Below are 14,795 nucleotides of genomic sequence, written 5' to 3'. Positions count from 1 at the left end.
CGAAGTCCGTGTTTCCCCTTCGGTCGTTTTGGCCCGGGGCCTCGAAAAAAATGATGGAGTCTGAATCCGTAGCCCCTCCCCCTTCATTGTGTTTGTCTGTTGTGTGTGTGGGGCGGGGTTGGGGGCTCCCAGAAGCATCTGCTTGTTGTTCGTATTTTACATTTTTTTGTGCGCAAACTGCCAGTCGAGACCGGTGAAGCCGGCGGTGGCGGCTGACCTCTCTCTTCGTGTTTCTCCTCCGGGAGGCGAGTCGACCTTGAGTAACCTTCCTCCCTCAAATTATTTTGGGTAAATGACATTCGAGCGTGATTTTCGTGATTTTCGTCCTTTCTTCACACCGAGTGAAACTCTTCTCCGTTAGCAGTGAGGACGCCGACCGCGTCACGGCGACCGCGTCACGCCGACCGCGTGGTGCCGCCATTGGGCCCCAACATTTGTTGTTATGTCCCGTAGTGCCAGCCGGTCGAGCAGAGCGGCGCTCCAGATGTTTTCACCTGACCTGTTCCTTTCTCCCACCGTAAAAAAAGAAGTTCCGATATGAGTTTTCCAATTCACTCCACGGGTCTTTAAACGCCTCACGGGGCTTTTGACATCGTGTTACGCCTCCACGTCTAATCTCAGTATCGGGGTTACAATGGAAATGCTACCTCTCTCTCTCTCTCTCTCTCTCTCTCTCTCGTCATCTATTCCTCTCTCTCTTCTTCTCTCTTTCTCTCTCTCTTCCTTGCTCTTCTTCCTCTCTTCTTCTCTCTCCTTCTCTATTCATCTCTCTCTCTTCCTCCATCCTCTCTTCCTGTCTCTCTCTCTCTCTTATCCTCTCATCCTCTTTTACTCTCTTTCTCTCATTCTCTCACTCTCTTTTTCATTCTCTCTTCCTCTATCTTTCTCTCTCTCTTCAGTAGCAGCCATCGTTCAGACCACCTTCCCCGTCTGCGGCGCCGCGTTGCTTCGCCCGCTCCATGTTCAAGATGCCCCTCCCCACTGCCGCGGTGGTCTCTTTTGTCTCCTCCCGAGACGTCCGGGTCTAATGGATCGGACGCAGCGGTCCGGGCTCCGGCATTCAGCGCCAGAACCGATGCGCTTCACATCGAGGCGTCATGGCGGAGAGACGCCCCGACAGGAAGTGACCGGCGGGCGGAGAGAATTATTACAACGTGTTATTACAACGTGGTGTTATTACAACGTGGTGTTATTACAACGTGGTGTTATTACAATTCAATTCAATTCAGTTTATTTTATTTGTATAGCCCAATTTCATAAATTTGTCTTTGTCTTGCTTTACAATAATCATAGACACAATGCTGCCCAAAACTCACATCGGACCAGGAAAAACTCAAATAACCCTTCAGGGGAAAAAAGGAAGAAACCTGGAGATGGACAGATGCAATAGATGTAATGTGGATCCATCAGGCAGATGGCGGTGGGGAGGAGGTGGGCGGGTCTCAACAGGACAGTGGCGTATTAGTGAGAGCAGACGCAGCACGCAGACGTCCCAGGATAGGATGGGATCTATGCCGTCTCATCCGGTATGACCATGCATGCGTAAAGTCAAAAGGACTTCGGGAGAAAGCAGAGTTAGTAACGTGTGATTGAGAAGTGAAATTCATCCCTAGGGAGAAAAAAGAGGAATAGGTACTCAGTGCATCCTAAACGTCCCCGGCAGCTATAAGCCTATAGCAGCATATCAAGGGGGCTGGACCAGGGCAAACCTGATTCAGCCCTAACTATAAACTCTGTCAAGAGAGAGGTCTTAAGTCTACTCTAAACGAGGTGACTGTGTCTGCCTCCCGGACTGAGGTGGAAGCTGGTTCGTAGTCCCGCATTTAGTGGTAGCTCTCTGAGTGGGGGCAATATGGTGCGACAAGCTCCTTAAGATATGATGGAGCATCACCAATCAAGTTTGTAGGTAGAGAAAGGTTTAAAAGTAATTCTTGATTTTTTTTTGGGACCCAGCAGTGCAGGCTAGTGCAGGAGGTGAGTGATCTCTCTTTAGTTTTTAGTGAGAACACGAGCTGCAGCATTCTGGATCAACTGGAGGGACCTAAGAGATTTATTAGAGCAGCCTGCTAATAAGGAGTGCAGTAAATCAGTCTCAAAATGTGACAGCGTGAACCAATTTTTCTGCATCTTTTGAGACAAGATGTGCCTGATTTTGAGATTTGCTTTACGTGGGAGTTAAAGGACAAGTCCCGATCAAAGATACAACACAACGTGTTATCACAACGTGGTGTTATTACAACGTGTTATCACAACGTGGTGTTATTACAACGTGGTGTTATCACAACGTGGTGTTATCACAACGTGTTATTACAACGTGGTATCACAACGTGTTATCACAACGTGGTGTTATTACAACGTGGTGTTATTACAACGTGGTGTTATCACAACATGGTGTTATCACAACGTGGTGTTATCACAACGTGGTGTTATTACAACGTGTTATCACAACGTGGTGTTATTACAACGTGGTGTTATTACAACGTGGTGTTATTACAACGTGGTGTTATCACAACGTGGTGTTATTACAACGTGGTGTTATCACAATGTGGTGTTATTACAACATGTTATTACAACGTGGTGTTATCACAACGTGGTGTTATCACAACGTGGTGCTATTACAACGTGGTGTTATTACAACATGTTATCACAACGTGGTGTTATTACAACATGTTATCACAACGTGGTGTTATCACAACGTGGTGCTATTACAAAGTGGTGTTATTACAACGTGGTGTTATCACAACGTGGTGTTATTACAACGTGGTGTTATTACAAAGTGGTGTTATCACAACGTGGTGTTATTACAACGTGGTGTTATCACAACGTGGTGTTATCACAACGTGTTATTACAACGTGGTGTTATTACAAAGTGGTGTTATCACAACGTGTTATCACAACGTGGTGTTATTACAACGTGGTGTTATTACAACGTGGTGTTATCACAACGTGGTGTTATCTGGCGATGTTATCTGGCGTGGTGTTATTACAACGTGGTGTTATTACAGCGTGGTGTTATCACAACGTGGTGTTATCTGGCGTGGTGTTATTACAACGTGTTATCACAACGTGGTGTTATTACAACGTGTTATCACAACGTGGTGTTATCACAACGTGGTGTTATTACAACGTGGTGTTATTACAAAGTGGTGTTATTACAACGTGGTGTTATTACAATGTGGTGGTATCACAACGTGGTGTTATCACGACGTGGTGTTATCACAACGTGGTGTTATTACAACGTGGTGTTATCACAACGTGGTGTTATTACAACGTGGTGTTATCACAACGTGGTGTTATCACAACGTGGTGTTATTACAACGTGGTGTTATCACAACGTGGTGTTATTACAACGTGGTGTTATCACAACGTGGTGTTATTACAACGTGTTATCACAACGTGGTGTTATTACAACGTGGTGTTATTACAACGTGGTGTTATCACAACGTGTTATCACAACGTGGTGTTATTACAACGTGGTGTTATCACAACGTGGTGTTATCACAACGTGGTGTTATCACAACGTGGTGTTATTACAACGTGTTATCACAACGTGGTGTTATTACAACGTGTTATCACAACGTGGTGTTATCACAACGTGGTGTTATCACAACGTGTTATCACAACGTGGTGTTATTACAACGTGTTATCAGCGTGGTGTTATTACAATGTGGTGTTATCACAGTGGTGTTATCTGGCGTGGTGTTATCACAACGTGGTGTTATTACAACGTGGTGTTATTACAACGTGGTGTTATTACAACGTGTTATCACAACGTGGTGTTATTACAACGTGGTGTTATTACAATGTGGTGTTATCACAACGTGGTGTTATTACAACGTGTTATTACAATGTGGTGTTATTACAATGTGGTGTTATTACAACGTGGTGTTATCGCAACGTGTTATCACAACGTGGTGTTATTACAACGTGTTATTACAACGTGTTATTACAATGTGGTGTTATCACAACGTGGTGTTATCGCAACGTGGTGTTATTACAACGTGTTATTACAACGTGGTGTTATTACAATGTGGTGTTATTACAACGTGGTGTTATCGCAACGTGGTGTTATTACAACGTGTTATTACAACGTGGTGTTATTACAATGTGGTGTTATTACAACGTGGTGTTATCGCAACGTGTTATCACAACGTGGTGTTATCGCAACGTGGTGTTATCACAACGTGGTGTTATCACAACGTGGTGTTATCACAACGTGGTGTTATTTGTACGAGTGCACACACAGAGACCGCTGTTATTGACATTTTTAATGATAATTACATTGTGTGTACATGCATATCCTGGACCGCCGCCGCTCCGTCCAATCAGAAGAGATTACGCAACCTGAACCCATCAGGACAACAACAAAGAAACATTTATTATTTGTTATTATTTCCCCTCTTGTGCAGTGAAGAGCTTTGACACCCGAGAACACTGGGACCTTTTTATATAAAAGGTAGAACATAATCAGCCTCACTCACTCACACACACACACTCACACACACACACTCACACACACACACACACACACTATCTCATCGTGTCTGCCGGTGGTGCTAATGACATTTCATGAGATGAGCTTCTCTCCACTGGTCCTGTTACCGCTCCGCCACCCTTTCTCTCCCTCCTCCTCCTCCTCCTCCTCCTCCTCTCTTGTTACCGTCTCCCTCTCCAAAACCTGCTTTGCTCTCCCTTCCGTCTTTCCCTCCCCCCACAGCCCTGTTATTAAATGTCATAGCAGTTAGCTGATTTGATCAGTGTTCGCTGAAACATTGTTTACCCCGGTGGGACCTGGGTATTATAGACATCCCCCCTCTCTCTCTCTCTCTCTCTCTCTCTTCTTTCCTCCCCGAGTCGAGCAATAAAGTGATTTCTCTGGGGATCGCAGCGCTGTGTGTTCCAGGCGCTGTCGGCCCGTAAAGGTACAGAGAGATGAAGCGTGTGCATGAAGTCCTGCAGGGGTCCTGGAGCTGCAGCTCTCTATGTAGAGAGATGTATTTATGATTCATTTCATGTGATCTTCATTGATAAAAACAGTGCTTTACTTTGAAGAATAAGGACATTTCTAAGTGACCCCAAACTTTTGATGGGTGGTGTATCCGTCCTCCTTCCTGTGGCGCTGTTGATCAATCCATCTTGTTTGCTTGTGTTGGTGAGTCAGCTGTTCTCTCCAATGCAACGGGGACTCTATGTCTATACGCACTCGGCTTGTTCTCCTCAAAGTGAAACGAAAACACAACGCAGTCGACAGCGATGTCTCTTTGCAGGAACAATGACCCCGGGTTACATATTCATGACGCGGCTATTGTCAGATGTATTGTTTTGGTGCTTCTTGAGCACGACGAGCCCACCAGACCGGAGAGCACCGCTCCACATCTATCAGGGGGGATAGCAGGGGAGAGGAAGAATGTATATGTTGTTTTCTCTTCTTTCAATGATGGAGACGAAAAGAGTATAATCCAGACACTTTGAGATTCGGCCCCAAAAGAAGAAGAAGTACTTGTTGTGTTACTAGCCGGGGGGAGAATACTGTTGCAACCCTTTCTCCCCCCCCCCCCCCCCCCCTTGTCTTCTTTCTGCCCGTTCAACTGTCAGTCTGGTTGAACCGCCGTACAGAGTTTTGTTCTCCGTGCACAAAACACGACTGACGAGCCGTTTCATACAGAATGAGATGTATTTGAGAAGAGGACTTTGTCCAACCCGAAAATACGACAAATACAGAGCAGTCCAAGAGCGGAACTGTGTGTATAAATATTTATTAAAAATATATATATTTATATTTCTATAAATATTTACATTTATATAAATATTTATAGAAATATTTATATTTTATAATAATAATATTAATAACTTGTTATATTTATATACATATTTTTATAACTTTTTATACTTATAAATATTCATATACATATTTTTATAAATATCTATATAAATATTTATATAGATATTTATAAAAAATATGTAGGTGTGTGTGTATATATATATATATACACATACACCTACACACCTGCATTCCACACTTATACGTGGTCCATATGCACGGATGCTGTGTACGGTAAAAATAAATATATAACTCGTTCCCCAGCCTGACGACAAACACACAGAATGACTTTGGCACGACTTAAAACATATTTATCTGGCGCCCCTCGTCTTCCAGCATGTTTTTGTCGAGTCAGAGGAAAACCATCTGCTGCCCGGTGATAATGGCCGTCCAGGGAGGAGGAGGAGGGGGGGGGGGGGAGAGATTGAGAACTATGGAGAGTGAATACAATTGAGAGGAGGGAATCACCCAGAACCCCCCCCCCCCACTGGCACCTTCCTGCTCTACCTGCATCCCTTCTGATATCTCCTGCTCTGTGTGTGTGTGTCTCTGTGTGTGTGTGTGTGTGTGTGTGTGTTTTCTCCCATCTGACCGCGATCATTTACAAGTCCGGATTGTTCCTGAGCCGATACGCCGTCAACGTGACGGCTGCTGACTAAGAACCTTTATTTCTTTATTTCTCTTTTGCACTAAAACTGTGACGGATGAAATGCCTTTCAGCAGAAGGGCAATTCTGCCTCTCTCTCTCTCTCTCTCTCCCTCTCCCTCTCTCTCTCCGTTTTTTCTGATAAATAGGTGGGCGTATTAACGAGAGCGTGTTACGAGGCAGGTGCAGGCTGAGGGAGAGTTAATGAGGAGCCCTGTGTGTGTGTGTGTGTGTGTGTGTGTGTGTGTGTGTGTGTGTGTGTGTGTGTGTGTGTGTGTGTGTGTGTGTGTGTGTGTGTGTGTGTGTGTGTGTGTGTGTGTGTGTGTGTGCGTGTGTGCGCACAGAGGGATGTACAGTAACACCCCGGCAGGAGGAGAACTCATTAAAACAAACCGCGTGGCTGCAGAGAACACAAAACACAACTCCTCACCTTGAAAGCGCTCCTGAAGCCCCGCCTCCCCGGGGCTCTCGGGTGGAATCGAACACCCGGGGCTTTTTTTCAGAGTCGAAAAAAAACAACAACATCATTTCAGTTTTCTGTTGTCTGAAGTCGACGGGTTGAGCCGGACCGAAGAAGAAAAGACCCGACGGGCCCGTCTCTCTCGCCCTTGAACCCCAGCTTCGTTCACTCTTGTTTCTACTTTGCCTTGAGATGTTTGCCATCCCCCCCCCCCCTCTTGCTCTCAGCACTTACAGACTGTCAGATAACTTTCAGGATGAATTCATCAAGTGAGTGACACTCGATGAACTCGTCTGCTCTCGCGAAGCTTGTTTATTACACAGCAGCTGTTAACCCCCCCCCCTACTCAAAAGCATGCCGTAAATCCCTCGCCCAGCGGAGAGTTTTCCCTGAATCGGGATCGATCGGAAATGTAAAGCTGCACGTTTATTGTTCCGATGTTCTGGATTTCTTTTTTTTTCTTTTTTTTCGAGGCATCGTCGTCAACACGGCTGTCGGAATGCACGATGGCGGGCGAGATAAAGTGGAAGGAGGCTAATGGAAGTGAGGGATGGGGTGGGGGGAGAGGGGGTGGGGGGGGGGGTCTTTTCTGTTAACTCTGCAGGCTGGTCGGGGCGAGCAGGGGAATCGGGCCCGAATATGGCTCAGGGGTCCAGTGGTGATTGACCCGGTGTTTTCATCAGCCTGGACTGGCCTGATAACATGCCCCCCCCCCTCCCTTCACCCCCACCAGAGCAAACATGTTAGAGCTTTGAGTGCAGTGAAGGGCTTAGGGAACTCTTCGTTTGGTTTGGTGAAGTCGACTTGGATTTACCCCCCCCCCTCCTCCTCCTCCCTCCCCCATGCACACATTGTCACCTCGCCTTTTCATTTTCTTTTTTAAAATTACATTTCTTTTGCCTTGCCGCGAAAAAACTGACTTCTTTCTATTTACTCCATTTGTCGTATTTTATTTTTTTTGCATTCTGAATTTTATTATCTCACTTGACTGAACACAATGTTTCATTCATCGCCCCCCCCCCCCCCCCCCCAACAATGAATGATTTACAAAAAAAGTGTCAGTGGGGGAAAAGATCTGATTTGAATGTCACCGCACCGGAAAGTTAATTGTTGGTGTTATCTATATCCCATTATATATATTTTATATGGATATATTTTATATATATTTTTTAATATATATATATTATATATATATATATTTTTTAATATATATTTTATAGGTATATATTTATATATTTTATTTATATATTTTATATATATTTATATGTTATATTATATATATTATATGTATTTTATATTTTATATATATATATAGTTTATATGTATATATTTTATTTATATATATTTTATATATATATATTTTAATATATATATAAATGTTATAATATATATATACAGGTATATATTAATTCATATTTCATATATATATTTTATATTTATATATAAAATTATACTATAATGTTATATGCTGTAATCAACACTTACTCGGTGCTAATTAAATGCTGTGCTCTATTATCAAGTCCCACTTCAAAACCTTGAAGTGATTTGTTGCACTTTTCATTCAAGCAAGAAAATGAAATATTGTCTTCAAGCCACAGCTTCTGGCCAAAAGGATATCGAGGCCGTTAGGAAACAAGTGTGTGTGTGTGTGTGTGTGGTCCAAAGATGGAGCGGCTCTTTAATAACCTGTGCCGCCCTCTCGGTGTGTGTCCGTCCTGCAGGTCTCCGGTCTGTCTCCTGGAGACGGCCAGACCCCGGGCCTGCTGCTGGCCCCGGGGGTCAGGTGGGGTCAGACGCCCATCAACCAGCTCACGCCCTGGGATACAGACGAGCCCCCCGCCAAGCAGCACCGAGACAACGAGCCCACCGGTGAGTCAACACACACACACGCACACACACACACACATGCAGCATTTACATCCGTACAGGCGGACAGATCGGGCTGTTCCACCTGATGGAGGCTCTTCAGATGGACTCATGCTCACTAGCATCCGATGCTAATGAGACATGCCGGCTGCCCACACACACACACACGCACACACACACACACACACACCGCTCGCCTCCTCAACATGCACACTTTACATACACACTCATGCAGAATTAACATACACTAACACCATCTTTACGCAAAGCCGCTGCTCCGTTATGCATTCGATTTACAGGAATGAAGAGTACAAATACACAAGTACAAATACACAAGTAAACAAGTACAAATACACAAGTACAAATACACAAGTACACAAGTACAAATACACAAGTACAAATACACAAGTACAAATATACAAATACACAAGTACAAATACACAAGTACAAATATACAAATACACAAGTACAAATATACAAATACACAAGTACAAATACACAAGTACAAATACACAAGTACAAATATACAAATACACAAGTACAAATACACAAGTACAAATACACAAATACACAAGTACAAATACACAAGTATACGGCTCCACGCTGCTCCTCCACCTCCACCTTGTTTTGTGTCACCAAGCGAAGCCACTCGAGTCTAAATGAAACCTCGACATGATCTTAGACGTCTACCTCATTCTACTCGCCCCCTTTTTTTTTTTATACACACACCGTCAAAAAAAGCATCTAAAAAAAACACGTTCCATCCCCGGCCAACTGACCCCCCCCTCCTCCTCCTCCTCCTCCTCCTCTAATTGGAATTTGCATATCTTCCATATAGATTGCTTTACGCATTAATTATTCATCGGTTTGATCTGTTACCCAAGAGGGACGTCACTGGAGGAGAAGATACTGTCGAGATGGGAGGATGCAGGCGGGGGGGTGATGAGAGCACGCCCCCTCCCCCCCCCCCTGCTGTGTGGCCACAGCCCCCTGCTGTGCACTGAGGCTCTGGCTGATTTGGCCATGAAGCTCTGGAGGTCTTATTATTGTGTGGAAGTGAATGAAGCTTCCTCCCCAACTACTGCAGAGGCGCGAGAGCAGAGTGAGATGTCACCCCCCCGCTGCCTGTCTCGCGTATGACACTCTCGCATATATATATATAGGACAAATCACTTGAATGATCCCATTAATCTACTAAAAAACAAAACAAACACACCTGCAAGGACAACAAACACTGAGCTGTTATAAATCTTTTTTTATGGTCTGAGGAAATATTAAAATTTAATGAGATAGGATTTAGATTTTTTTTTCTTTTGGTGTAACTGCCAATATAAAATATTAAAAGAATAAATAATTTCAATATTTTGTATATCAGATAATGAATCCAGAAAATCGACATTTTGATTTTTTTATTTCAGAAGTAAAAAAAAATAAAATTACCAATATTCTAATTTTCTGAGACAGTCCTGTATATATATATTTTCTAGTTTTTTTGTGCGTGCGCCATTTTCCAAACCGCGTGCGTGGCGTTTGGCGTTCGGCGTGACGGAGCCGGCTCGTCTCCACCCTCCACTGAACCGTGGCTCCAGAAGAGCTTCTTGTTAAAGTTAATCAACGCTTCTCTTTCAACGGGGGAACGAAAGAAGAAGAAGAAGAAGAAGAAAAAATACTTTGCGGTCGTCGTCGTCGTGTCTGAAGAAAGTTTCTTGTTTTTTTTTAAGCAGAAGTTTGGCTTCGACTTGAGTTCCTAAAGAAAAAAATACTTCTTGTGATTTAGACTTAATAAATATATAAAATCATAAAGTGTGTTTTTGTATTTCTTTTCATGGCAGGCTCCTGCAGGGGGAGACTGAGCGTACCTTTCTATACATAGCATTACATATTAATGTCGTGTTTTGGGCTTTTCGCTGTGTGAATGTAGAGGTCACGGCCGGGGTCACGACTATGAAATAAAAAAAAGAGTAAAAAATATGAAAAAGAAAATTGCCTTTTTGATTCCCTCCCATTTTTTTTTTTTTTGCTTCTAAAACGACGGAGGAAATCTCGAAGGATGGGAACGTAGAAACGTGGAGTTCTTATCGCCGCCTTAAAATCTTTTATAAGACGTGGAATTTTATCAAGATGAGCTCGAAAAAACGAGGGAAATTCAATAAAGTTCTAGTGCCAATTAGCTGAATGACATGTGAATTATGAAAGGAGCCGGCCTCTGGGGTCCTTTTTGTTCCCTCCTCGCTGCCTGTCTTTATATAGCCGGTGTGATGAAGAACGTGGACTCTCTTTTTTTTTGGTGCATGCTGTGATTTTGCCTTTGGCCCTTTTGGCAGAGTGCTGGGCTATTTGTGGAAGCTTCTGAACCACGGCAGGAGCAGCTAGAGATGAGGGAGTAAGGAGGGAGGGAAGGAGGGAGGGAGGGAGCGTTCAGAGCCAATATGGCATCCAACGCCTCGGGGTAGAGAAATGATTGGCTCTGTGTCTGGATGAACGCACACTCCGACCGGGCGGCGGTGCGTTCACTGACCACGCGTGCGGGTCGCATTCAGAGAAAAAGTCCCTCTGATCTGGGACCGTGGGACATTTTTTAACCTTGTTTCTCCCTCACGGACATTTCTTTGTCCCTCTTCCTTCCGCCTCGCTCATCGGTCCGCTGACGAGTGTTTCTCCTCGCTCCTCCTCCGCAGGTCCGGCCTGGGCGGCGCCGGCGGCGGCGAGCCAGCCCGGCCTGCCGCCCCACAGCTACGCCCTCCCCCAGCCGCCGCCCTTCGGCCACGGCGTGACGGCGCCGTCCCCCGTCGTCGTCGGCGCGACGCCGTCCGTCCGGGCGCCGATGCCGCCGCACCACCCGCTCATGACGGCCCACTTCCAGCTGACGCCGCGCTCCACCCAGCAGCTGCCCTGCATGGTGCTGACCATGCCCGGCGGCGGGCGTCAGCAGCAGCAGCAGCAGCAGCCGCCGCCGCCGCCGCCGTACGCCTCCGTGCACCCGGCGGCCCGCGGCGCCCACGCCAACGCCAACCCCCGCGTGGTCCACCCCAACCCGCACAGCGTCATGGGCAACGGACACCTGACCTCTCACCCCGGCCTCGTCATGCAGCACCCGGCGCCGCCGCTCACCAACGGGCAGGCCGCGGCGATGGCGGTGGCGGCGGCGGCGGCACACGGCCAGCCCGCCGCCGCAGACAATCAGGACGCCGCCAACGGGCCCAACGGGCTGCAGATGCTGCGGACGGTCGGGATGGGGAAGTACGAGTTCAGCGACCCGGGACACCCCAAAGGTAAGAACCCTCACCGCTGAGGCGAGGAGCGGCTTGACGTGGGCGTTAAATCAATATCCTCTCTCTCTCTCTCTCTCTCTCTCTCTCTCCTCCCCGTGACCTCCCCGTGACCTCCCCCCGATGCCGGGAGGAGACGCCCCGGGCCTTTTGTTTGTCTAGAGCCGCTAACACACGGCGGCGGTCGTAAACAAGGAGAGAGGAGGGAGGGGGGGGGGGGTTTAGTTGAAATACAACTTGTGAACAGAGACAATTCTCCTCAAAGTCGCTCCAAGGTCGCGGAGAACGGAGGTGGGAGGAAAAAAAAGGGCGATCCCCTTCTCGGCCGTCCGCGGTGGATTCTATGGAGAGAACCTCTTGTTCTGACACCCCCCCCCCCCTCTCGCGTCTATCTCCGACTTCGCTCGAAGACGCCGTTCGCTCGTTTTTTCCGACGTCGTAAATTGGCGTGTCTTTGTGTGTGTTTCTGTTTTAACCTTGGGAAGTTATGACGCCAGAAAGCAGATGTTCCCAATCCCCCCCCCCCCCCCACGACCAATTTTCACATTTAATGAAGCTTTTAATTTTGGTTTATATTGTTTTCCTCTTCCCTCGCTCATTTTGATCAATAAAGTGTGCAAATGAACTCGTAGATAACGACGACGACGGCGACACCAAAGAAAAAGCAATTATTCTGGAGGCCGAGACGTTGGAATGAGTCCGCAGGTAGAATTGGAAACGGATAATTAAGGCGGGCTCGGCGGCGCCGGCCGGCTTCTGTTGAATGGAAAGCGTTTCTTTCGTCTTTGTTGTCGCGGTCCGTCAAACCCTGTGCACGTGGACAGTGCACGTGGACAGTGCACGTGGACAGTGCACGTGGACGTGCGCTGTCCTCCTCGCGGGCCGGAGCTGCTCCAGCGTTTACCCTAATCCGCTGTGGTGTGATTCATGTTGTGATGGAGTTGATGTGTTCAGCTCTCATGGCGACAGTTTGTCAGCTGCTGTATTTCAAAGGAGGGGGAGGGGAGGAGGGGGGGGGCATCTCTGTGTCGATTCACAATATGCTCTTGAAATCGTGCGTCGGCCTCCATGAAGGTCGAACTTTAAATCTCCTCGACCTGTCGTGTCATCCCGACTCGACTTTAGTCTGAGCGACTTCGTCCGGAGGCTCCGCCCCCCTCAAGACGACGCCCACGGCCGTGGCTCTGATTACCTTCATCCCTCCTTATGCTCCCTGCTCACTGCCTCACTCCGAGAGCTCACCACACACACACACACACACACACACACACAAATACCAAACCACAGATACCCAAAAGATCCCACTACACACGCACACACAAACACACGCACACACACACTCTCCGTGAGCATGATCTTAACCTGTTGGCAGAGAGATCAAACAGAAGTAGTTTGTGAAAAAGGAAAGCAGCGACAGGTCAGGAGCTGTTGAGGTGAGGGGGTGGGGGGGGGGGGGGTTCTCGTGGTCGTCTAAATGAGACGATGCGGCGGCCTTAATCCGGACGCACTACCGGCCGCCGTGCACGCACACGTGTGTGTAGTTAGTGGAGTAGAATACTTCTCCTCCTCTTCCTCCCGGGCGTGAGGCTGGTGGATGTCCCCCCCCCCCCCCCCCACCCCACGGCGAGCGCCACAGGGACGGAGAGTCAGATTTGGCTCCGCCTTCAAAGAGGAGAGCGATTTGCCTCTGCTGCGCATCGACGGGCACGTCAACAACCATGTGCTCCTCTCTCTCTCTCACTCACTCACTCTCTCTCTCTCTCTCTCTCTCTCTCACTCTCACTCTCTCTCTCTCTCGCTCTCTCCCTCTCTCTCGCTCTCTCTCTCTCTCTCTCTCCCTCTCTCTCTCGCTCTCTCTCTCCCTCTCTCTCTCCTCTCTCTCTCGCTCTCTCTCTCCCTCTCTCTCTCTCTCCCTCTCTCTCTCTCCCTCTCTCTCTCTCCCTCTCTCCCCCTTCCTCCTCTTTGTCTTCTTAGAGAGACGTCGTCTCACCGAGCTCTTCAACCATCTCTGCTTATAGCGGCGACTGCAACCAGCGGAGGGTGCAGGATGACCGACGTTGGGAAGAGGGCAGTTATAAAAATAAAAAAAGAGGGAGAAAGAAGGAGAGAGAGAGAGAGGGGGGAGTCTTGATGAATATCAGCCTGTGGACTCAGAGTCCTCGTCTCACAGGCTGTACCACCGTTACCTTCACAGCGGCTCAAATGGCGTTCCTTTCCTCCCCCCTTTCCTCCTCCCCTCTCCCCCTTTCCTCCCCCCTCACTGCACATTACAGCTCCACTTTCCTCATGTCAAACATCTTTGTCATGCTCCCTTCCACCTCGCCGACCATTACCCGCCCTGCACATCGGCGTAGGGTCGCACATATGTACACGGACCGCCACACACGCACACACACACACACACACACACACACCGCTGTACGAGAGGGGGATGCTCGACCTCCTCTCCTCTTGCCAGGAAGTTCATCTTCCAGTCGGCTCCCATCAGCCGTCATCCGGGGACCCGAGAGGCGAGAGGATGCAATTAAGATGCCTCTGTAAGTTAAGGTGTGTGTGTGTGTGTGTGTGTGTGCTGAGGCTTTTCTTTTATTGCCACTTATCGTGCTCCATCACGAGGACGGGAGTGCGCTCACGACGGAGCGTGTGTGGTGTTATCAGGTGTGTGTGTGTGTGTGTGTTGGTTTAGCCGGTCATTAAACCACGGCCAGCGTGTGATAGCCACACGGAGACCAT

The 14,795-nt window shown here is 47.4% G+C and overlaps 1 protein-coding gene across 4 annotated transcripts in view; it reads left to right on the top strand.

Moving 5' to 3' along the window:
- The window catches only part of LOC130202507 (kelch-like protein 29), a 180,056-nt gene that overhangs the window by 87,618 nt on the left and 77,643 nt on the right, over window positions 1–14,795 (top strand). For 2 of the 4 annotated variants that reach the window (XM_056428104.1, XM_056428105.1), the window contains 2 exons: window positions 8,649–8,796; window positions 11,472–12,065. In XM_056428104.1, the coding sequence (XP_056284079.1) occupies window positions 8,649–8,796; window positions 11,472–12,065 (742 nt within the window). Of the gene's footprint in view, window positions 1–7,400; window positions 7,471–8,648; window positions 8,797–11,471; window positions 12,066–14,795 lie in introns of those variants that run through there. The other 2 variants (XM_056428106.1, XM_056428107.1) reach the window with 2 other exon arrangements.

This window comes from Pseudoliparis swirei, chromosome 12 (assembly GCF_029220125.1).
Source record: "Pseudoliparis swirei isolate HS2019 ecotype Mariana Trench chromosome 12, NWPU_hadal_v1, whole genome shotgun sequence".
NCBI classification, from domain to species: Eukaryota; Metazoa; Chordata; class Actinopteri; order Perciformes; family Liparidae; genus Pseudoliparis; species Pseudoliparis swirei.
Note: the sequence above shows the minus strand (reverse complement) of the source record. Positions and strands in the feature narration are given on the sequence as shown.